The sequence below is a fragment of the Typopeltis vanoorti genome, chromosome 6, assembly GCF_054136105.1.
Source record: "Typopeltis vanoorti isolate ZY-2024b chromosome 6, IOZ_Tvanoo_1.0, whole genome shotgun sequence".
Classification (NCBI taxonomy): domain Eukaryota; kingdom Metazoa; phylum Arthropoda; class Arachnida; order Uropygi; family Thelyphonidae; genus Typopeltis; species Typopeltis vanoorti.
This window is the reverse complement of record NC_143554.1, coordinates 54,686,295-54,709,446: the sequence shown is the minus strand read 5'-3', so window position 1 is coordinate 54,709,446 and position 23,152 is coordinate 54,686,295. Positions and strand designations below refer to the sequence as shown.

The following is a 23,152-nucleotide window of genomic DNA, read 5'->3' as shown; positions in this document are numbered from 1 at the left end:
GGAGGCAGTGAGTGCAGGTAATGTGTATGAATTCAAGAACAGGTATGACAGCTGATATCGGTAATATGTGGCCTCCCTCAGTGAGTCTCTGGCGGTCTCATTTATATTCTGGAGGCTATTGTAAAAGTTTAGAAATGGAGGAAAGAGTACTTTAAAAAAATGAATCAGAGATGATAAAGGTGACATGAAAATTGAGGATAAAGATATGTCAGTAGTAAATACTTTGAAAGATTGCTAAATGCAACAAGCAGTGAGAGCACGGTGATAGAAAACACCCAGCAATATTGATATGCAATCAGGAATACATATCAATATTTGAAGTAGAAAAAGCCATAAAAGATTTTTATGGCTTATAATATGGAAAGGCAGCTAGAGCAAATGATATTTCACCAGAAATGCTCAAATATGGAGGTATAAAAGTTTTACAGTGGCTGCAATGCTAATTCAGAAGATCTGGTGGGAGTGAGAATTATAGCATTATTTCCCTGTTGAGTATTCCTAGTAAGATTTGTTCAACTATACTTAAGAATCAACTAAATAAAATGTGGAAAGAAATGAAGAACAAGCTAGATTCATGCCAAATAGAAGTTGTCAGGATTAGATTTTCACTTTAAGACAAATAATTGAGATCTCTTGGGAATATAACAAGGATTTGTTTTTAAGTTCCGTTGATCTGGAAAACGCATACAATAAAGTGGAAAGCTCTTCAAAATGCTACAATTATATGGTGTAAATGGGATCTTACCAAGCAATATAGCTATGATAAAAATGAATTAAGAGAAAGGGTTATGATGGCAAACGATTCAATGCGTAAGCTATATAGAAGGAATGGATGCGAATTTTTGGATATATGGCGTGAGTTTGAGGGAAGATTGGATTTGTATAAGAGGGACAGCCTATACTAATGTGTTTGGTATTGGGAGACAAGAAACACTAATAACTGGCATGAGACCTAATACAGAGAGTCAAGGAAACTAAATCATAAAGAGAGGAATGGTGTGAGTGTAAGAGTGACAATGTTATATAACTGTGTTAATGACAGGAATGGGCTATGTCATGGAAATGCTGACGAGGAGAGAATGATTTCGGGTTTGTGTTTGTACAGTTCAGACCCATTGTATGTGTGCAAAGATGTCTACATATTAGAGAATAACAGAGATCTGCAAGTTGTCCAACTGTGTCAGGCAGACTGCAGACAAGACAATACAAAAGAACAAACATGTAGATTATTATGTCTGTACACGGATGCTGGGAGTATTAGAAACAAAGGGATAGAGTTGGTTGTCTTAGTCAATATGTCGCAACCTCAGATTGTAGGTATTAGTGAGACCTGGCTATCAGCATCAGACCTACTAAATAGTATTGAGTATCAAGGGTACAGTATTTTTAGGGAGGATAGGAGAGCAGGGGGCATGCTGCTAATGATATCGGATGACTTGAATCCAGTTAGGGGACCTATGATTGTAGTACTACTACACAATATTTCATGCAGCAGTGAGTTTAAAACCATCTGGTGTGAGGTGGAATCTTCTTCTTATTGTGCTATCTTCTATCGAAGGTCAGCGACCATCTTGGCGAACAAACTGCGGTCTTATGCCAATCTGAGCAGTTGCGCACTGCTCTTTCCTGTCCACGTCTTGATGTTGTCAAACCATGATATTCTTTTTCTTCCTCTAGTTCCTTTGCCATCAATTCTTCCTACCAAAATAGTTTGTAGAAGTTGGTATTTGCTGTTTCTCGTGATGTGGCCAAGATATGATGTTTTTCGTTTCTTGATTATTTGTATAAGATGTTTAGCTTTGCTAATGGATTTTAAGACCTCTTCATTGGTAATTTTTTCTGTCCATGATATCTTAAGCATTCTTCTGTATAGCCACATCTCAACGGCTTCGATTTTCTTGATGGTTGTCACCTTCAATGTCCATGTTTCAACTCCATAGAGCAGACTAGACCACACGTAACATTTCAGCATTCGGCATCTGACTTCCATGTTTAGGTCTTTATTGCAGAATAGTGTTCTCATTTTCATGAAGGACTCGTGCAACTTCAATCCTTGTCTTTATATCTATTTCTGGATCCCACCGTTCATTAAGCCAACAACCAAGATATTTATATTTTGACACTTGATCAATATTTTTCCCATTGAGTGTCAGTTTCATTGATGAGGCTGGATGTTTGCTGATGATCATGTATTTGTGAAATCTAACAAGACTAATTACATAGTGGGGGGTGTTGTTAGTGATAAAGAAATGCATCACCAAATAGAAAAGATGAGCACCAAAAGAGTAATCATAATGGGAGACTTAAATTATCCAAATATTGATTGGGTTGCAGTAGAATCTCATGAGTAGAATGAAAATGCATTTATTGAGCTATTGCAGGACAATTTTCTGAAGCAGTATGTGACAGAAGGAACTCGAGGGCAAAGAGTGTTAGATTTGATTTTAGTGTCAGAGGGCATTTCAGTTAAAGACGTAACTATTCTGCCTCCGGTTGGTGACAGTTATCGTGCGGAAGTGACTAAGTTTATGAATGTTCTATTCAGAAAATGGTTACGTGCTAAACTACAAAGCAGGAAATTATGACCAAAGTAAGAAAATATTGAGTTCAGTGGAATAGGATCAGTTGCTGGGTGGAAAGAATATCGACTGTGCATGGGAAACATTTAAACAACACTTGAATGATCCAATATCAGAATATGTACCGAGAATTCGAAGGATAAATGCAGTAGGAGTCAAATGGATGTGTAATCTTATTAAGCAAGAGATTCGTAAGAAAAGGACGATGTGGAAGGAATACCGTGTGCATAAGGATTACGTCCGTTATGAGCGTTATAAGCAGCAGGCTAGAATAGTTACAACTATTGTATGGAAAGCAAAGTCTGAGTATGAAAAGAAACTGCTCTGCGTGCTAAAGACAACCTACAAGAATTCTATTGATATGATGCACGTAAAAGAAAGAAAGAGAAAGAATAACACTTCTACGAAGAGTTATTCTGGAGAGTGGTGTGAAGAGCCCTCTGCCTAACAAAGAAAAAAACGAATTTATAATTTCAAAATTATTTTTATTTTTCAACATAATCTCCCTTACGACTAATACATTTATTCCAGCGATGCTTTAGTGCAATTATCCCGTCATTGTAGTGGTTCTCAGTAAGATCAGCAAAATTCCTCTTTACAGCTGCAATCACCTCTTGATTCAAAGAAAAACGGTGACCAGCGAGGAAGAGTTTTAGTTTCTGGAAGAGATAGAAGTCAGAGGGACCAAATCTGGGGAATAGGGTGGATGTTCCAACAATTCATCTTGCAGATCCCGTAATTTTTCCATTGCCAAAACACCTTTGTGGGCAAGTGCATTGTCCTGATGAAGGATGATTTTTTTCTTCTGCAAACCAGGTCTTTTCTCAAGAATTTTTTCATCTAGTCTGTTAAAAGATCGTAATAATATTCCCTGGTTAAATAATCGTAATAATAGTTATTGTTTTGCACTTTTCAAGATAATTAATAAACAAAATTCCTTTAGCATCCCAAAACACCGATGCCATGACCTTTCCAGCTGATGGAACTGATTTTGTCTTCCCCGGTGCTGAACAACTGGCTTCTGCCCACTGTTTTGACACTGCTGTTTGGATTCTGGTGAGTAATGGTGAATCCAATTCTCATCCATAGTAATAAATCAATGCGTTTTAACTTGTTAAAACGCTCCGAGCACTGTTCAGAGATTTTCATGCAAGTGCGTTTTTGATCCGCTGTGAGCAAGCACAGCACCCATCTTGCACAGCTATTTCATTTGCAGTTCTTCATGCAAAATATATCCTACACGTTCTTTTGAAATGCCTAAAGTCTCAGCAATTTCACGCACTCTGACTTGCCGGTCATCCAATACCATAACTCGACAGCCCATTTCTTAATTGTCAGAAATGAAGGACAAGAGTGCCTATAAACATTTATAAACTTTGAATGAATTTCTTTTGACGTTAAACCTTCTTTTACAAAGAGTTTTATAACTGCACAATACTCAATTTTATTATTTCAAGGGATACAGACAACACTTTTTCTTCAGACAGCTGTATAAAACAAACTACTTGATAGAATGACTTGCAATTTCACATGGATGCTTATAATAGATGTACCAACTTAGGAAAAAAAAAATGGTTCCGATAGTGTTACCATCTATAGTCGAAACCGAGAACTTTTCAGACCACACTTGTAAATCCAGGTGGCATGAGGGTTACAGATGCAGAAGAGGTTGTTCAGTTAATGAGGCCCATTTTGTTAAAAGTTATGGTGTATGCAACATTGAGCTCACTATTATGTATTCACTAGATGAAGAAACTCGGGTGTATGAATATGAGGTATTAGAGCTGTTGAATAAATTGAATAAGAATTCAGCAATAGGGACTGATGGGATATCAGCTTGTGTGCTAAAAGAGTGTTCAGCTGAACTGGCCATTCCTTTTTCAAGGCTGTTTAATATGAGTCTCAGAACAGTGAAGATTCCTCAGGAATGGTGCAAAGAACACCCTTGTACAATGGGTGTATCGAACTATTGACCAATTAGTATCTCAGGAGTGGTGGTGAAGATTTTGGAAAAATTTTTTAGGGCTTGCATTCGGAAATGGGTTGACAGTGAATCTCTACTTTGCAATGAACAACATGGGTTTACTAAAGAAAGGCCATGTTTTAGCAATTTGCTCATATTCTATAACATTGTTACCATTGAACTAGACCGGGGTCGGCAAACTTTTGAGACGGAAGAGCCAAACCTGTCCCTCATAACAATTTAAAAATTTTTCGAGAGCCATAAATATATGTTTACAAATAAGGAAAATTTAAAGTAATATTATAGTAAATTTATAGTAATATATAACAAGTTATAATATTAATTATATCTTTATTAAATGAAGAAAAATCACACAAAAGAGACCTATAAAACAAATGAAATCACCATTATGTGAATAAAATTCTTTAAAAATTTTATAAATGAAACTATGATAGTTTTATTTTCATTTTCAATTTTACTTCAGAGCCCCACATATGTACCCAAAGAGCCGCATGTGGCTCGAGAGCTGCAGTTTGCCGATCCCTGAATTAGACGAAGGGGAATGGATACACCATGATACTTTTGGATTTTACTAAGGCTTTTGACAGAATACAGTATGGCAGACTGCATAAATTGGAGAAAATGGGTTTGGGTTATAGAATATTAGCATGGCTGACTGACAGAGATATCAAAAAGTGGTATATGTAGGATGTGATTCTGCAAGATTTAAGGTAATTAGTGGTATACCACAAGGATCAGTGCTTGGTCCACTGTTATTCAATCTGTACATTAATGATATTGGAAAGGATTTGATAAGCAACATACAGCTATTTTCTGATGATGCAAAGATACGTAGGGTAGTCTGGAATGCTGCTGATATGCAGGACCTGTAGAATGATTTGAGGCAGGAATTGTGGGCATGGGAAAATGGGTGTCAGTTCAATGTCAATAAATGTGAAGTCATTCACTTCAGCGTAATTAGATATCCTATGTCATATTATATCGGTGGGATTAAGCTAGAAGAAACTGATGAGGCTAGGGATCTTGGGGTGTTAATAGATAGGAAGTTGAAGTTCAGGGGCCATGTGGCAAAGATTGCAAATGCAACTCAAAAGATAATTGCAGTGCTGAAACGAACGTTCACATAAAGATAAGGATGTTATTTTTGCCTCTTTACAAGGTCTTGATAAGATCTCACTTGGACTATTGTGTGCAGCTCTGGTCTCCTAGTTCCTGTTATGATTCTGATATATTGGAGAGAGAATACAAAGGAGAGTGTTTAAAATGATATCAGTATTCTGTAATAGTGATTATCAAGACAGCTTGAGCATATCTAGACTGCATACACTAGCAAACAGGAGAAAGTGGGGAGATATGATTGTGACTTACATACTTCTGAAAGTGTCATACAGGATTTCATTTGATGAAATAATTTTGATGAAAATGACGACAGGGCATCCTTGGAAGTTGAGAATGAAGGCCGCTAAGAAGGGGGTGAGGGCTAGATTTTTCTCGCAGAGAGTAGTGCGTGATTCTGATGGATTGGCATTGGATGTTGATACTGCAAGCAGTATTTAATTCAAGAATAAGTATGATAGCTGGTGTGTGTAGTATCCGGCCTCCCTCGATGAGTCTGACTCCCTGGAGGTCTCTCTTAATAATAATAATAATAATACCTGTTATACAGAACTCTGAATACTTTATCACAGAACGAAAAAAAAAGAAAGAAAGAAAAAGGGAGGAAAAACTCTGTTGAATTGTTGGATTTATGCAGAAGAAATTTTTCAGAATATGACTAAGAGAGAGGGGGGGGGGGAGGAAAGTGATAGAATAAGAGGTCATCCCTTGAAATTAAGTAGGAATGTTATCAGGTGTGTTGTGATTAGAATTTTGCTTGGTGAATGAGTAGAATTGGTTGCCAGAGTTTGTCATGATTGTTTTGGCAGTGAGTAAGTTTTGATGAGTGATACGATAGGTGCTGTTTTCTTAGAATTAGTCGGTCCTTCTGTGGTGAGGCATCAGACTCCATGGAAATGCTCATGTGATGGTGATGATAATCATTAGGATAAATTATTAAGCCATAATTTACATTGAGACTGTTTATTATTATAAAGTAACAATATATTAGTTCTATTCTCTTGAAAGTAATGTGCAAAGAGTTTAAGTTTGTATATTTTTTAAACAGTTGTGAAAGAAAAATATTTTAACAGTTGTGTCCGAAAAATTAAATATTTTACTTAGGCATTTTAAAAATGATCAATTTCAGATTTCCAAATGCAGGAAAATCAACTCTACTTAAAGCACTATCTCGTGCATCCCCTAAAATTGCACATTATCCTTGTAAGTACTTGAGCATTTTCTTATAAAAAAGTTTTCTTATTTCATCTTCACCCACCCCCAGATATTTTGTTTTTAAAATGTATATTTTTTTGCCTGTATTTTTAATTATACTAGTGATAGTTTTTTAAAAAATTTATATATTTATAAATGTAGTTTGTCATTTATTGAAATATGTTTTAAGTAATTGGTTGGTATTTTGTACTACAGTGGCAGGGGGGAAACTATTGAACAGGAATGATGTTAAGAAGAAAGTGCAACTATATGAGTCCAAGACTTCGTGTATGCATTGTTCTGACCGCAATTATTATTCTGGTGATGTGTATCATTGAGAGTGTATGATGTGACAAAGCTTAAGGTAGTTCTAGTATTGTGATTCTTAAATTATACTAGACAAGAAATACACCCTCAGTCCAAAAAAGAAACTGAACTTTTGATAGAAAATAAAACACAGGCCAATTATAATTATTCAAATCATTTATTTCAATCAATATACTCTCCCTCGGCTTCGATACAGCATTTTGCACGGTCAATTAATTCTTTAAATGAGCTTTTTATATTGGATTGGATTTTGGGATACTGTTAAGGGGTTGGGATAATGTTTAAGCGGTTACTGCCGCTTAAACATTTTCAATGGTGTCATATCGCTTTCCTTTCATCGGCAAATGAAGTTGGGGGAAGAGAAAGAAGCCACAGGCTGCTAAATCAGGTGAATACAGTGAGTGATCCAACACACAAACTTGGTTTTTGCTAAAAAAATTGTCTCACAATGTTCAAACGAGATGGTGCATTATCGTGCAAAAGTGACCAGCTTCCTGCATCACGATATTCATGCCGTATGCAACGAATTCTCATCATCCATCACTTCAAAACTTCGAGATAAATCTCACCATTGACCGTTTGGCCAGGCAGAACGAATTCTTTGTGGATAATGCCCTTCGAATTGTAGTAACAAATCAGCATTGTCTTTACTTTTGACTTCTCCAAGCATCTTTTTTTTGGATGTCCCTCTTCTGGTCGTCTCCACTCAGCACTCTGGTGCTTTGTTTTGGGCTCATACTCAAAACACCACGTTTTTGTCACCAGTAACGATCGGTTCAAGGAAGTCCTTGCAGTGTTCAATTTGATACTTTTTTGGTCGTCGGTCAACTTGTGGGGGAACAAATCACGAATTCAATTTACGAAGGCCCAAACTTTCGGTCAAAATGTTGTGCACAGTTGATTTTGGAATCCCTAATTCAACTTCAATCAATCTCAAGGATGATTTTGGATTTTTTCTTTGATGAAATCATGCACTTTTTGGATGTTAACTTCTCTCAGTCGAGTTTTTGGATGGCCTGGCTTTTCCTCATCCTCTAGCGTTTCACGACTACTTTGAAATTGCTTAAACCGCTCATAAACTTCAGTACGGGAAAAGCATTCATCACAGTATGCTTTTTGAAGCATTTGATGCATTTCGATAAAACTTTTACCAAGTTAACGCAAAAGTCAATCGCAGCTCTCTGTTTGAAACTCATTTTCCGACCATTCGTTAAAACACTCAACAACTTTTAAAAAGAATACAACAGGTGGCACCACTAGTTTCTCTATTTTCGAAAAGTTTGGTTTCTTTTTGGACAGAGGGTGTATATTCATTTTAATCCCTTATTCAAGCATAAGCTAACAAAAGTTTGTGCATGAAGGATCTTCATGACTAGTCGTTTACTTTTACAGTAGCGAACAAATTAATCTGTCCACTCACATTTTAAAGAAAATTTTAATTTTTTGCAACAAAATAAGTATAAAAATTAATCTCCCAATAATTTATATATATGCTCCTCTGTTCCTAATAAGTTCATTAATTTGCCAGTCATGGATTGTACCAATTAGAACACATTTTTCTTATTTCTGCATCTCCAAACCATACTTTTATAATTGCTTGTATTAAGTTATCCTTTGTATCACAGTTTAATTTTCCATCTCTTTTCCACTATGAGCACAAATTTTCTATTAATGTCAGGAGAGTTACGTGGCCACTGAAGCAATTGGATGTTGTGATTTTTGAGGAACTCTTACTTATTTTAAGTGTGACATGGAATAAGATCCTTTTGGAAGATGAGTTCTTTGTCTTTCTGAATCTGTGGAACCACTCTTTTCTCCAATATTTTTATATATATTGATCAATTTCATCATACTGTAAATAGACAAGTGATCCTGGACGATCATGTGTAAACATCTCTAGAAGATATTTTTAGCTGGATGTTTAACAGTACTTGCTCTCCTTGGACAAAGAAATGGCCCTCATCTGAGAATATGACTTTCTTCCACTTCTCAACAGTCCAATCTTCGTACACTTTTGTCTGCTGGAGCCTCTTTTTCTGTTTGGTCTTTGTCAACAGGAATTTCTTTTTTGGTCTGTGGGCAGTCTAGTCCTCCCCACTTCCAACAACCTTTGACAGACTGTTATGTTAGAAACAGTCCCACTAGCTGCCAAGTCTATTTAAGTCTCCAGCAGACAATCTTGGATTCAATTTGCTTCTAACTAGTAAACGATCTTGAGTAAGTGTAGTTTTCCTTTTTCATCCACATTTTCCTTTTATGTCAGGAGAAAAGTTACCTATCTCCCTAAACCTTTTTAGAATTGCATCGACAGTACCTAAACCAACGCCACACTCATTGGCAATTTGTCTTTGAGTCATGAATGTGCATTGAGAAAGAGTAAATATTTTTGTACTCTTTCTTGGAGATGTAGCCATTTTATAACTACACAAAATGAGAAAACACTATGAATGTTGACTTCTTTACATTATTAAAAATGCACAACAGTATTAATAAACATTGTAGAGACAGTTAAAACATGCAGCACCCAACAAAAATAGTGAACTAAAACTGAAACTAAAATTATTGTATTCTGAAACAAAAAACAAGCCAAAAACTTTATGAAAATTTGATTTGTTCAGATTAATTTGTTTGCTACTGTATATATAAGCTCTTGACTTCATATCATTTGCCTGAGTATCCCATAATGCATGGTATGCATCCTCTGAGAGGTGTGCATTGCTATTCATTATGGGAAGTCCACTACTCAGACTGGTTTTGATCTTCAATGAGGCTTCATCAGTTGGGGCTAGACACTGAAAACTAAATTAATGCAGAAGTAATATTTTCCACATACAAGTAGCAAAATAGTAAAAAAAGCTTTCTACATCCATCACTGGTGTACAGTATTTTATTATGGTGATTCACCAATTTGCTGTTTATATATGGAAAGTACTTGGTTTAGATTTAGGTATCTATATGGGTCTAGTATCCAAAAGTAAGATCTCAATAAAGGTCAAACTGGTCTGTGTGACCCTTCCCACAATGCTTGGTAACCTATATGAGCAAAAAGGAAGTGTGCTCTGCATTGTTGGATATTGAGACAATTGATGTGAAGATGCCTCAAACTCAGAGTTTTGTTAGCTTATGTGTTGACAAGGGATTAAAACAAGAATGCTATTTCTTGTTTAGCATAATTTACTTTCTAACCATGCAGAAAAACTTTCTGTTTACTTTCTTATTGTGATGCCATATGTGGTACACTTCCCACAAAATGACATTATTTGTTTCAATAAGGAAATACCATGAGTAGGCACATTTAAATAAATTATAATACTGGAATAAACTCATGTAAAATATCATTTTATTAGTATAATTTTCGCCTAAGTATCAAAGGCATCTTCACTACATGTAAAAAGCTAATCAAACAATAACTAACAATTCCAAAAGGCGCCACATAAGTAACTAATGTAAGATAACTAAAAAAAAGTCATTAAATTTCCTAACTTATTAAAATAAATTAATACACATGCATGTGTGTGTGTGTGTAGAATTAAATAAAAAATAAAGTCTATCTATATATTATTTAATTTAATTATTTTAGGAAATTTAATAACTGTTTTTTAGTTATTTTACATTAGCTACTTAGGCCTTTTGGAATTGTCAATTATTGTTCGATTAGCTTTTTTACATGTACTGAAGATGCCCTTGATACTTAGGCAAAAATTATACTAATAAAATAATATTTTATGTGAGTCTATTCCATTATTATAATTTATTTAAAAACAACATTATAAAGTAATTCACAAGTCATTTTTTCTGATTCAGTCTTTCTGTGAAGAATTTTGCTAGTTTCAGTTCCAAATTCTGCGAATTGTATATGTATACACAAGGAGGTATATACATCCCTTACATGCGGCTGGATGAACCGGAGGAAGATGAGCTGGGTCCTGTGTGACAAGAGAGTGAGTTGTAAGATGAAAGGAAAGCTGTATAAGATGGTGGTGAGGCTGACGATGCTCCATGGCATGGAGACGTGGCCTAGAACAAAGGCACAGGAGAGGAAGATGGAGGTGGTGGAGATGTGGATGTTGAGATGCATGAGTGGTGTGACAAAGAAGGACAGGATAAGGAATGACTGCATCAGAGGGATGCAGTCATTCCTTATGATCATGTGGAGAGAGAAGGAGTGAGGAGTATGTTGGTAAACAAGTGGAGGGAAGGAGGAAAAGAGGCAGGCTCAAACTCAAATGGAGGGATTAGGTGGCAGAGGATCTTATGGAGAAAGGATGGAGTCAGAAAGATGCCCTGGACCAGAGAATCTGGAAGAAGAAGATGATTAAGGATGGAAACGCCGATCCCGTATAATACGGGATAAGGCATAGCTAAAGAACAAGGAGGTGATTTTGCCTCTGTACTGCACTTGGTGTGCACAGATTTGGTCTCATGGGTTTGGGGGGGGGAAGCTATTTAAAGGGTGCAGAAAAGACAATGATGTGAAGCTATGGAGTGTGGTTTGTTACATGAAAGGTGGGGAGAGAACCATGGAGCATCTGTGGAAGTTTGTGTGCAGTTAAAGGGTGATGGTTAGATTTTTCTTTCAGAACAGTAGTGAGATTCATCCATTTGGGATGAACGAGTTGAAGAGAATGCATGGGTGTGCGTGATGCATTGCCTCCTTCAACAAGTCCTTGCCTGATGTATGATAATATGTGCTCCAGCTTTTCATTATAATCATTGCTTTCTGTTTTAACCATCTCCAAATGGATATCATTGCATTTGCTTATACATACTTATTTTGCACTAATGATAGTATGATTTGTGATCCCTTGATAGTGATAACATATTAGTGAAAGCTTAACGAACATTACTAGTAAAAGTAATTTATTGTCTTCTACAACATATATAGACCTGCCAAAACAATTCTCATCAAAACCAATTCACATATGAAAGTATTAGTCCAAACTCATGGAGGTAGTAAGGTTTTTTAAGGGAAAAAATTCAGTTTTTTTTCATCCTACAAAACAGGCAAATTGGCACATGTGTTGTAGTGTGGAATGACCTCCTGCAGTGAATTCTTATATTCCCTGTAGATGGAATGTAGTAATAAGAATAAGTGGTTTAGTGATGCAATCTGTAAAGGTGCTTAACTTTTCCTCCCTTAATGAAATTTGATTTAGGCTGAATTTCTTGGTGAACTTTCAGCAACATAAAAAAAATGTGTGTCAAATTTGTTTGAATGATGTGACCTATAAATTTAGGTTTGTGTGTGTGCAGGGGAAAGGAAAGAAGAAAGGTACTTCCCTCTCATATAATTAATCACTGTTTTTCAGCAACTGGATTTAACACTTCAAATTTGACACAGGTTATATCACATTGAATACACCTGGTGAATAAATGGCATATTGATGATATTCATATTAGCCACATCGCTGTCATTATGGATAAAATATGCCACTCCTCTACACTTCGTATCCATCATATATTTCAATGTAATGTCAAGTATTACAATTTTAATATGCACTTCGCATCCATGGTAACCTGGACTTATATTAACCTACACCGTCTTGGCCAGAGTTGTAAGTTAATTTTTCTCTCTCTTGATTCTTGTAATAAGAGTATTGTAGGTTCTTCGCTTAAGCGCCAGTGGTCTGACTCTTGATCATATTATTAATAAATATGAATTTAACATCTCTGTTCCTTATTGTGATACTTGAATTTTTCAGAGCGGAAGCATTTTTGTGCATGGAAAGTTTTTTGCTTGATTATATTATATATTGTACTTGATGTGAAATTATATTCTTGTTTTAATCCTGTACCCAAGTATAAGCATAAGTGCAAAGTAACTTAATGATTAGTCTGCTAGTATACATAGTCTGTTGACTTCATATCAGTTGCCACAGTATCCCATAATGCAAAGCATTATGGAATACTAAGGTCAATACTGGTCTGGTTCACTATTCAGACCAGTATTGACATTTATAGAGGATTCATCAGTGGAGGAAGCAAGAACCCAAGAAGATACTGTGGGTAAACCAATGTAAAAGTCATATATTTGCTGTATACAAAGAAAAGGTATGAGGGTGGTCTGAAAAGTTCTCAGCCTCGACCATAGATGGCAACAATATCAGCATCATTTTTTTTTTCTAAGTTGGTACATCTGTCATAAGCATCTATGTGAATTTGCAAGTCATTCTATCAAGTAGTTTGTTTTATAAGCTGTCTGAAACAAAAGTGTTGTTTGTATCCCTTGAAACAGATAAAATTGAGTGTCGTGCAGTTATAAAATTCTTTGTAAAAGAAGGTTTAACAGCAAAAGAAATTCATTCGAAGTAAGTTCATAAAAGTTAATGGGCACTCTTCTCCGTTGATTTTGACAATTAAGAAATGGAGTGCTGAGTTTAAACATAGCTGTACCAGCCTTGAAGATGATCAACGTGAAGGACATCTAAAAAGCATAACACCACCAAAAATCATTGATCAAGTGCATGATATGGTATTAGATGACCAGCGAGTCAAAGTTTGTGAAATTGCTGAGACTATAGGGATTTAAAAAGAACGTGCAGCATATATTTTGTATGAAGAAATGAAAAAGCTTTGTGCAAGATGGATGCCGCGCTTGCTCACAGCAGATCAAAAATGCACTTGCATGAAAATCTCTGAATAGTGCTTGGAGCATTTTAACAAGAATAAAACTGATTTTGTGCATCGATTTATTACTATTGATGAGACTTGGATTCATCATTACACACCAGAATCCAGACATCAGTCAAAACAGTGGACAAAAGTCAGGTGTTCAGCGCCAAAGAAGACAAAGTTGGTTCCATCAGCAGGAAAGGTCATGGCATCGGTGTTTTGGGATGCTAAAGGCATTTTGTTTATTAATTATCTTGAAAGGGGTAAAACAATAACTGGGGAATATTATTCTGATCTTTTAATCAGACAAGAAGAAAAAATTTGCGAGAAAAGACCTGATTTGCAGAAGAAAAATAATTATCTTTCATCAGGACAACGCACCTGCTGACAAAGGTGTTTTGGCAATGGGAAAATTAAGGGATCTGCACTATGCATTGTTGGAACGTCCACCCTATTCCCCAGATTTGGCTCCCTCTGACTTCTATCTCTTCCCAAAACTAAAAATCTTCCTTGCTGGTCAACGTTTTTCTTCGAATCAAGAGGTGATTGCAGCTTTAGAGGGGTTTTTTGCAGATCTTACTGAGAACCACTACATGGATGGGATAATGGTGCTGGATGATTGCTGGAATAAATGTGTTAGTCTTAAGGGCGATTATGTTGAAAAATAAAAATAATTTTAAAGTTATAAATTCGTTTTTTCATTGTTAGGCCGAGAACTTTTTCAGACCACCCCTGTATATCAAATTATTAAATACTCTGAATGAGAAATAGGTGTGCCACTTGGTTACAGTGTATATTATACTTGACAAGAAATTATTATTATTATTATTAAGAGAGAGATCTCCATGTAGTCAAGAACTCATCTAGGAAGGCCATACTATTCGCACCAGTTGTCATACCTGTTCTTGAATTCAGTCCCACTACTTGCACACACAACATACAACAAGGCAATCATTTCAATCGCACACTCTTCTATGAGAGACAAATTTGGCACTCATCCCCTTCTTGACAGCATGTTCATTCTCAACTTCCAAGGATGCCCTTACATCTTTTCCCCACCTTCCATAAAATGAAAAATTCCATTTACTGAAATTCTATATAATCCTTTCAGAAGTTTGTAAGTCTCAATCATATCACTGCTCTTTCTGCTGTTTGCTGGTGTCTACAGCCTACAAATTCTAAATCTGTCTTCATAATCAGTATTCCACAATTCTGATATCATTTTTAACACTCTCCTTTGCACTCTCTCTCTCTCTCCACTGTATCAGAATCACACCGAAAACCAAGAGATAGATCTGTTCACAATAGCCCAAGTGAGGTCTGATCAATGCCTTGTAAAGAGACAAAATAACATTCTTATCTTTACATGTGAAGGATTGTTTCAGCATTTACAATTATCTTTTGAGTTATTATTATTATCTCAGGCAACTCCAAGGAGTCGACACACACATTGAGGTGGGCCCTAACATCATGTTAAGAGCAACTATTCGACATTCACACAGTATCTATCATACCTCGCCTTGAACTCATTCACGGTCATAGCACCCACAACAGACTCTGGCAGCTTATTCCACTCATTCACCACTCTCCAAGTAAAAAACCTAGTTCTAACACCCCTGCTAACCACACTCTTGCCCAGCTTCCATGTATGGCCCCTAGTCCTCCCACCACCAATCCTATTCTCAAAAATATCTTCTGGATTAATCCTATAGAAACCCTTCAGTAATTTGAATGTCAATCATATCACCTGTTTTCCGCATATCAACCAATTTTTGCAACCCACAAATCTTCAACCTATTCTCATAAGGTTCATTCCAAAAAGAGGATCCAGAGACTAACAAATTTTCAATTTGTTCCTCTCTGGATCCTCTCCACCTCCTCCCCATCAAGAAGAAACCCTGGCGCCCATATCTGGACACAGTAGTCTAGATGGGGTCTTATCAAGGCTCGATATAGAGGAACAATAACTTGCTTGTTAAAGTATTTTTCAGCAACCAAGTGATTTGATGAGCTGTTTTGGCCACTTTTGCAATGCGCCCCCTAAACTTCAACTCCCTATCCACCAACACTCCCAAATCCCTGGCCTCATCAATCTCCTGGAGTACGGTTCCACCAATGTGATATACTGCTGCTAATCTTTTCACTCCAGAATGCATAACCTTACACTTTGCCACATTAAATTGACATCCGTTTTCCCTAGCCCAGTCCTCCAAACTATTCAAATCATCCTGCAAAATTTTGACATCCTGTGCACTCACAGTTACTCTACCCAACTTTGCATCATCAGCAAACAAGTGAACACTCCCTCTCAGATCCTTTCCTATATCGTTTATGAACAAATTGAAAAGTAGGGGTTCAAGAACAGAACCCTGTGGCACACCACTAGTCACAAGCTGTCTTTTGGACTCCACTCCTGAATAAACCACTCTCTGGTATCTCTCCATCAGCCACCCTCCTATCCATCTCACCAACTCTATATCCATCCCCATCTGCTCCAGTTTACTGATTAGAGTAACGTGGTATCCTGTCAAAGGCCTTGGCAAGGTCCAGTAGAATCACTGTAAACCCATTACCCTTATCCAGTTCAGCCGTCACTTTGTTATAAAACGTGAGCAAGTTACTGAGGCATGATCTAACCTTCACAGAACCATGTTGTCCACCATACAGTATCCCATTTACATCTATCCAGTCCTGTATTCTTCTTTTAACTAATTTCTTCAAGACCTTCACAACGATTCCTGATATGCTAATCGGTCGGTAATTTACAACAGCAGTCTTGGAACCTCCTTTATTCAGTGGAACTATTTTCCCCTCTTTCCACCCCCTCAGGACTAACCCAGACCCGAGACTCAAATTAAACAAAATCGTCAAGGGTACTGACAATTCTTTAGCCGCTTCATGTACGACACTAGCTGGTATACCATCTAATCCCACAGATGTATTGACATTGAGGTTCACCTCCACTTCATTCACCACAATTCTCATATGATCTATTGGTTTATTCATTTCTGCAATGTCACCACCTGGATGATATATTCTTGCAAAGTGCTCGCTCAGTAATTCAACTATATCAGCTGATTCGGTTACCTTCCTACCATCGGCATTCTTTAAAATCATTCTACCATATACATTTTTTCTTTTACTTGCAACATATCAAAAAAACTGTTTGGGTTTCTCTTTAGCCTGCATGGTCAATGTTCTTTCATAATCCTTTTTTTGCTTTTCTTACAACACTCGTTACCCTTCTGGCCTGCACTTTATACCGTTCATGTGCCTGCACGTCACCTTTCTCTTTAAATTCCCTCCATGGTTGTTTATTTTTTTGCAGCTCAAGCTTAATGGTGTTTTTCATCCATTTAACCCCTACTTGATTTATTATTCGGACTCTAGGTATACGGTCAGCCATTGCTTCATGCAAACACTTCTTTACTGCCTCCCATGCACTATCAACTTCTTAGCCCTTGCAGTTGTACATGCCATGTCACTGAACCAATCAATCTCCTAAGCTAGTCATACTTACCAGCCCGATAATTCCACATGTACCTCGTCTTAATTGTAAAATCCACACCTTTAGCCACCTCCCAAGTCAAGACCCTATGATCACTCTCACCAATTGGTGGCAACGTGGTCCTATTCGTTACAGTGAAATTCTCAGATGCAATTACCAGGTGAAGCACTCTCTGACCCCTAGTATTTTCCATTACATGCTGTCAAAGATAGTTATCCCTTAATAACCACATAAAATTCAATTCCTTCCTCCCATGTGTCCTCTCCTCTTTCCAATCAATGTTACCATAGTTGAAATCTCCCATAATAATTACCCTCCTTCCACTCATTTCTTCTATTTGCTTATGCATACTATCTCCACCATCTATTCCATCACCTGGTCTATAGCAGCACTCAACTGTATATTTAGTTCTGCTAATTTCAATCTCATACCAAATAACCTAAAATATGCTATTTTCTCTATCCTGCAGTTCCACTTCAATTCTCCTTGGCTGCAGTTCATCAGCTATCATCAATAACATTCCTCCCCCCATTTTATTCTCCTTGTCACTCCTGAACACACCATATCCCTCACATTCAATCCCACTAGCTGTGTCATCTTCTGTCAGCCATGTTTCACTAATGCCAATAACCTGTGGTCTGGAAGTGCCAACCAAGGCCAAAAATTCTTCCTTCTTGTTCCTAATACTTCTGGCATTTGTATACATGAATTGAAAAGCTGATTTGTCCCATCCCTATTTACTCACTTGGGCATATTACACACACACACACACACACACACACACACACACACACACACACACACACACACACACACACACACACACACACACACAACTGTCTCCCTAAAATCTGCAAATCTACCCCCCCCTCTAATACCTCTTGTTTCCCTGGTTCTGTAACTTCACTTCCACCACATTCGACAACACCTTTTCAAGTCTCCGCACACCAAATCCATTCAGATGTAATCCATCCATTTTATATAAATCCTTTCGCCTATCGAACTCATTCCACAAATTCCACATCACTCATCAAACATAATTTACGCATAAAGTCATTAATAATTATGGCCCTCCTTCTATACTCTTTAGTGTCATGCCGTGGCAACAGACTCACCATCCTAACTCTCTCACTCTTTTCTTTTGCTACCTCAAGCAATTCCTTCACATCCTCACTCATAGCCTTTTTATTTCCTTTCAAATCATTTGTACCCACTACCACTATCAATTCTTTCACTGGCTGTTTTTGCATCCTAATTGACTCGCTTACATTCTTTACGTCGTATTTGAGTTGTATTTGCAATCTTTGCTACATGGTCCCTGAACTTCCTATTTGCTAACACTGCAAGATCCTTGGCCTGATCAGCTTCTTCTAACATAATTCCACCAATATAATATGACATTGGATATCTGATCATGACAAAGTACATGACTTTACATTTACTGATATTCATTTTCTCATGCCAAAAATTCCAGCCTATTCAAATCATTCTGCAGGTACTGCATATCAGGAGCATTCCTGATTATCTTACCTTACCTATCTATGCATCATCAGGAAATAGCTGTATGTTGCCTGTCAAATCCTTCCCAAAATCATTAATCTACAGATTGAATAACAGCAGACCAAGTACTGATGCTTGTGGTATACCACTGGTTACTTTAAATCTTGCAGACTTTCATTCTCATATACCACTTTTTGGTATCTGTCAGTCAGCCTTCCACACTAATATCCACGTTAATATTTTATAATCCAAATCCATATTCTCCAATTTATGCAACAATCTTCCATGCTGTTTTCTGTCAAAAGCATCAGAAAAATCCAAATGTATCTTGGTGTATCCATTCCCCTTGCCTGACTTGGTGGTAACGTTATTATATAATGTGAACAAGTTGCTAAAACATGATCTTTCCTTAGTAAACCCATGCTGTGTTCATTGCAAAGTAGAGATGCTTTATCAACTCATTTCTGAATATGAACCTTAATGAACTTTTCCAAAATCTTCACTACCACTCTCAGGAGTGGTGGTGAAGATTTTGGTGTCTTCATTGGTATTGCATCACTCTTGTGGAATCATCCCTCTTCTGAGACTCAAATTATATAGCCTGGTCAAAGGAATTGTCAGTTCAGCTGAACATTCTTTGCATCCTTGCTGATATCCCATCAGTTCTTATTACAGAATTCTTGTTCAGTTTGTACTTCCTCCTCATACACGTTTCCTCATATAGTGAACAGGTAGCAGTGAGTTCAGTGTTGCATATACCAGGTTGATAGCTTATAGCAAAAATGGCTGCTCATTAGTCGAACAATCACTTCTGCATCAGTCACCCGCATACCATCTGCATTCAGTAGAGTTATTCTTTCAAATTCATTGTTACTTTTACTTGCAGCATAATGCTAGAATTCTTTTGGGTTGTCTTTCAAGGTTGTTTAATCTTCGTGGTTTGGATATCATGTACAACTCTGTTTTCTTTGCCTATTCCCTAATTACACTGAATTCCATACAGTAAGTTTAAACCTGATTAATGTTTTTTTATAAGAGTTTTAACTTATTTTGATAATTAATATTTTTTCTGTTGTTTCAAGTTTTGATATTAAAATTTAATGTGATCAGAATAACATCGATTTTGTATACAGTTACAAATGAAGTAAATGAAAAAGCAATGCGTATTTCCTGTAGTAATTTTTTATAGTGATTTCTTACACAGCCAGGTTATTCATTAGTACATTACTATTGTGGATGAGTGCAGAAATTCAAGGAGAAAAAAGAAACTTATCACTCATATTTAACACTTGCTACATTTCAGTTTGAATATTTCTGTTGCTTTTAACATATTTCATATAAATACTTAAATTTGTTTAATATAAATTTAAATATATTTAGAGGGTCCTGCATAGCTCTGTTCAAATAGTATTCACATCCATAGTGCGAAGCTGCCTGAAGATAGACTGTCATAAGTTTGATTCTAGTTACTGATTAGAGTAACAGACCATTTTTTCAGTTGGTTACCAAGTTGGTCTCTCTCTCTCTCTGGAATGGACAAGTAAGGTTTTTCCCCCAGCTGAAAACTCAAGTTTTTAACCACACATTGCAAAGAATTGGCCATATCATTATAAAGAATAATATGAGTGTTAGGGTTTAGGGCCTTGAGACAATAGCAGTTATCTGCCATATGTTTTTCCTGAAAAGCTTTGATTCATTGATAGCCTGGGCTCACTATTAGTGTTAGCTTGAAGGATGGCTCTTTAGGGTTAAAAGAGCTACTTTCTTTGGTGAATAAAAATAATAATAATAATAATAAATCCTTTAGAGGAGTTATTATTATTATTATTTTTAATATATTTAAATGCATTTTAAATATTTGTCGTATATTTATGCTATGGTCTGCATGGTTAGCTGAGTGGCTATGCACTTTGCAACCATATGCCTGGGGAAGGAGTGTCCTAGGTTCGATTCCCTTCAATGACGAGGAGCTTAAGGATCTTCCTCAGTCATAGCCAAGTTAGTAGGTCTTGGGCGTGGACAGCAGGGTTCCCCCCTCCAGTTTATCTGGGGTTTTTCATCCCACAAGCAGGCAAACCAGCCCCGTCAACACACATGGATACAGTCATGAATATTGCCCTTAGGGGTGGCAGCAGAGGAGTGGCAAACCAGCTGCATTAATACGCCAGTAACCACTCATTAGGAGAGGACTCAACTCATCCTAGACAGATGAGAAGGATAGGATAGATTTATGCAATAAGAGATTGGAGAATATGTTTATGATAAGAAGAGTAATCTTCTGTATAACTGAGAGGAGACCTCCACATAGCCTTTAAAGGAATTCAAAGAACCGGGGCTTCTGACCTAATGTACAATCCTCACCTTCTCGTGTGCACCCTGTTGGGTATCTACCTGGATACTGAATGAACGAGGATGGGCTGGCATTTGGTGATTTAGCCAACCAAATTGTATTCTTATTGGCTTAAACCAAAATACAAAATGATGGTACAACATGACAAAATTTCATGCCGGCTGAGGCGTTACCAGGTTAAACAAGGGCCCCCGTTGTTTTCACCAGGAAACCAGGGCAAACAGTGAAAAGTCAGCTGATGGAACAAATCTGAAAACACCCCCCCCCAACTGAAAATCACCAGAGTTCAAGATCAGTAGTATCAACATAAGAAGTCTGAATGGCAAAGAAATGGAGCTAGTTGAGGAATTAGATAAGTACCAGATCGACATAATAAGGGTGACTGAAACAAAAAAGACAAACACTGGAGAGATCTTTCTGAGCAATAAATACAAAGTGTTATATTCAGGCAATGACAATCAAGGAAAAGATAGAGTAGCCATAGTATTCAACACTAAATTCGAGGCTAATCTTCTTGAATGGCAGGCAGTCTCAAGTAGAGTGATGTGGGCAAATATCAGAATGGGGAACTGTACAATGAGACTTATTTGTGCCTATGGTCCCACAGAAGGTTCTAAAAGGTAGAAGTGGAGGAATTTTTTGAGGCTTTAGAAAAAGCAACTGTCACAATGAAAAAGGAAAAGTTGGTCCTTGTTGGGGATCTAAATAGCAGAGTAGGAAATGATTGTCAGACATACAAAAATATTTTGGGAAAATTTGGAGAAAAGAGCAAAGCTAATAATAATGGCAAATATCTGTTGGATTTCTGCTCAGGACATGGACTGGTTATTACTAACACCATGTTCCAACATAAAAATGGGCACAAATTCACATGGAGAGAAGAGGCAAGGAATAAGAAAAGTCTCATTGGCTATGTTATTATTGATAGCGATACTTTTCTCCCTGGTGCAGGACACCACAGTGTACAGAGGATTTGAAATTGGAAGTGATCAATATTTAGTCTCGAGCAAGATAAAATTCAATTTCATATTGAAAAGAATAACATGTAAGAAAGTTTTTAAGCGAATAAAAGCTGAGCAGCTCTCAGATGTGAACTGTAGACTAAAATACACAAAGATTATTGAAGACAAAATGAAAGAGTTTGAGAGCATGAACCAAACCTTGGAGATTCAGTGGCAAGCTTTGAAGAAAACTCTGATTGATAGAGCCAGAGAGGCATGTTGTGGAGTTGTCTGCAAGGATAGAAAATCAGAACTCCATGGTGGAAACAGGAAGTTAAAGAGGCAGTGAAGGAAAGAAAAGAAGAAAGCATATCAAAAGTTCCTGGCAAATAAGTCAGCTTGTGCTCTTAGAGACTACAGAGACAAATGTAAGAAAGCCAAACACTGTGTAAAACTAGCTAAACAAAAGTCATGGGAGGAACATAGAAAATAAATATCAAGAAGGTGGCAAGATATTCTGGAGGTTGTTGAAGATGCTTAGAAATGCAGGAAAGAGTGCTGTAAAAGGAATTAGAGATGATAAAGGTGACATGAAAATGGGAGAAAAAGATATCCTTGAAACATGGAGTAATTACTTTGAAAAATTGCTAAATGAAACAAGCAGTGATAGCACAGTGGTAAAAAACACTCAACAATTATACAGTCAGGAATACATATCCATACTTGAAGTAGAAAAAGCCATCAAAAGTCTGAAATGTGGAAAGGCAGCAGGAGTAGATGATATTCGAGCAGAAATGCTCAAGTATGGTGGTATAAAAGTCTTGCAGTGGCTGCACTGCATAGTTCAGAAGGCCTAGACAGAGGAATGAATTCCAAATGATTGGAGTAGAGCTCTAATAGTACCCATATATAAAACTGGAAATAAAACTGAATGTGAGAATTACAAAGGTATATCCCTACTGAGTGTTCTTGGTAAGATATATGCAAGTATACTTGGGGAAACGGTTGAGAAGAATTGTGGAAGAAAAGCTTGGTGAAGAA

General features: G+C 36.9%; 1 protein-coding gene across 3 annotated transcripts in view; it reads left to right on the top strand.

Moving 5' to 3' along the window:
• LOC150105461 (GTP-binding protein 10) overlaps positions 1-23,152 on the top strand; it is a 210,743-nt gene that overhangs the window by 50,926 nt on the left and 136,665 nt on the right. For all 3 annotated transcript variants that reach the window (XM_090394162.1, XM_090394160.1, XM_090394161.1), the window contains exon 5: positions 6,809-6,882. In XM_090394162.1, the coding sequence (XP_090250288.1) occupies positions 6,809-6,882 (74 nt within the window). The remainder of the gene's footprint in view (positions 1-6,808; positions 6,883-23,152) is intronic.